The 2,500-nt window shown below is 44.7% G+C and overlaps 1 protein-coding gene across 1 annotated transcript in view; it reads right to left on the minus strand.

Moving 5' to 3' along the window:
• The window catches only part of LOC139643401 (nardilysin-like), a 35,783-nt gene that overhangs the window by 22,010 nt on the left and 11,273 nt on the right, over positions 1–2,500 (minus strand). The window contains 1 exon segment of the mRNA XM_071518539.1: positions 1,428–1,485. Within this exon segment, the coding sequence (XP_071374640.1) occupies positions 1,428–1,485 (58 nt within the window).

Below are 2,500 nucleotides of genomic sequence, written 5' to 3' on the forward strand. Positions count from 1 at the left end.
TGACGACACAGCAGCATGTTACCATGACGACACAGCGGCATGTTCCCGTGACGACACAGCAGCATGTTACCGTGACGACACAGCAGCATGTTACCATGACAACACAGCGGCATGTTACCATGACGACACAGCAGCATGTTCCCGTGACGACACAGCGGCATGTTACCGTGACGACACAGCAGCATGTTACCGTGACGACACAGCAGCATGTTACCATGACGACACAGCAGCATGTTACCGTGACGACACAGCGGCATGTTCCCGTGACGACACAGCAGCATGTTACCATGACAACACAGCGGCATGTTACCGTGACGACACAGCGGCATGTTACCGTGACGACACAGCGGCATGTTACCGTGACGACACAGCGGCATGTTACCGTGACGACACAGCGGCATGTTCCCGTGACGACACAGCAGCATGTTACCGTGACGACACAAACTATATTAATTTATCTAACTGCTTTAATCTTTATTCTTGTGTTTCCTGCTGTTTATTTCTGTTCATCACTCATCTCTCCCTGTGTTGTTGTTGTTGTTGTTGTTGTTGTTGTTGTCAGTGTGTTTCTGTGTAATAAACAGTGAAGCTTCACACATCAGGTGTTGCATTAACATGTTTCTGCCACCAGGTGTCGCCACTTCACCGGATTACAAAGCAACAAAATGGAGCAGAAACACTGAGAAGTGATGTGATGAGATGAGAAGCTGCTGTGTGACTCACAGCTTCAGGCAGCCTGAATACTCCACTGAGCCGCATGATCAATATTATTATTATTATTATTATTATTATGAGTGTATCATCTGCTGATCATCAGGCTGCTTCACCAAACTGCAGCTGAAAAGGTTCCATGTTCTAGTTCTACTGTTTTCAGGCTTCATATGAAGTCAACATGATACAGATATGAACTGGAACACAGTAGAGAATAAACCCATGATGCTGCAGAATAGGGCTGGGCGATACGGTTGAAATCAATATCACCATAATCATAAGGATTTTTTTCGATATCGATATATATGACGATATGGCTCACATAAGAAAAATCACGTTAAATAATCAAATTAATGTTCATCATAATGAACCGAATGGTAATGTAACATAATATTCCTACCATACTTCATTTTGTCTGACTTTCTAAATAAAATGAGCTTCTTCTCATCAGTTCAGACAGAATTGTGCGTCTCGATATCCCAAAATCACCATATATAATATACATACATATATATAATATCATCACAATATAATCCCACTGAAAGACGATAAACGATAATATTGAATTATCGTCCATTCCTACTGCAGAACATGTCAGGTGGCGTGTTGAGTACAGACCGACTGATGACACTGTTCACTGACTGGAGTGTGTGTGTGTGTGTGTCTGTGTGTGTGTGTGTGTGTGTGTGTGTGTGTGTGTGTGTGTGCAGTCTTACTTGTTGGGCACGTTGATGAAGATCTCTCTCACCCACTCCTCCAGTGTGTCCAGAGTTTCTACAGAAGAAGAAAAACATTTTATTTCTTTACACTTTATTCCTCCAGGCTTCACATCCCAGTCCCACCAGTCTGCTGCTGGTTCCCACTGAGCAGCTGCACCGGGCAGCCGGGGGGCCTGCTGCCTTGCTCAGAGGCAGCTGGACAGAGGCTGCTGAGGGAGGAGGAGAGGAGAGGAGAGGAGGAGGAGGAGGAGGAGAGGAGAGGAGAGGAGAGGAGAGGAGAGGAGGAGGAGGAGGAGGAGAGGAGAGGAGAGGAGAGGAGAGGAGAGGAGAAGGAGAGGAGAGGAGAGGAGAGGAGAGGAGAGGAGAGGAGAGGAGAGGAGAGGAGGAGGAGAGGAGAGCGTTTCCCACTCACTGGCCCTCATTTATCAATCTAGCGTAGAAACCAGCACAGATCAGAGCACAGAAATGATCTCACAGGGTTCAGCTGTGACTCATGAAACGTTCTTATCTCTCTGATCACAGCTCAGAATGATCGGGCGTTGATAAATGTGGAGGCTGAAAACAATCCTCATTTAAATATCACGCCCCTAGATATTCTGGGTTCAGAGGCCTCGCCCCCAGAGTTTACCACATGGAGAGGCGTAATACGTCCAAGAAGAGAAACTTCTCCGACCTCCAAACAGAAACTCTAACGTCTAAAGTCCAACTGAACCAGTTCTGTTTGGTCTGGAAAGAGACATCAAAGGAAGACGGAAAAATGCAGTTTGGAAAGAAATCAGTGCTGAGGTCAACAGTGTTGCCGTGACAACCGAACTCCAGCTGAGGTTTGAATATTTAATTTATACATCGGTGATATGTATAGCCTATATATATAATAGTAATATAATAGTTTATATCGCAATTCTTTACATTTAGGTGAAGAAAAAATGGTCAGACCTCAAACCAGTAGGCTATCTCAAAATGACAGAGAAATTAATCTTACACCAGAAAACTGTGATTGCAAACAATTTGAAAATACCTATTTATGTTAGGGATAGGCTGTATGACACATAGTCGATGTAGGCCTTTAC

This window comes from Centroberyx affinis, unplaced genomic scaffold (assembly GCF_046629955.1).
Source record: "Centroberyx affinis isolate AG114_WGS23_722 - 3 ecotype Tasmania unplaced genomic scaffold, CSIRO-AGI_Caff_v1 ptg000594l_1, whole genome shotgun sequence".
In the NCBI taxonomy this organism is placed as follows: domain Eukaryota; kingdom Metazoa; phylum Chordata; class Actinopteri; order Beryciformes; family Berycidae; genus Centroberyx; species Centroberyx affinis.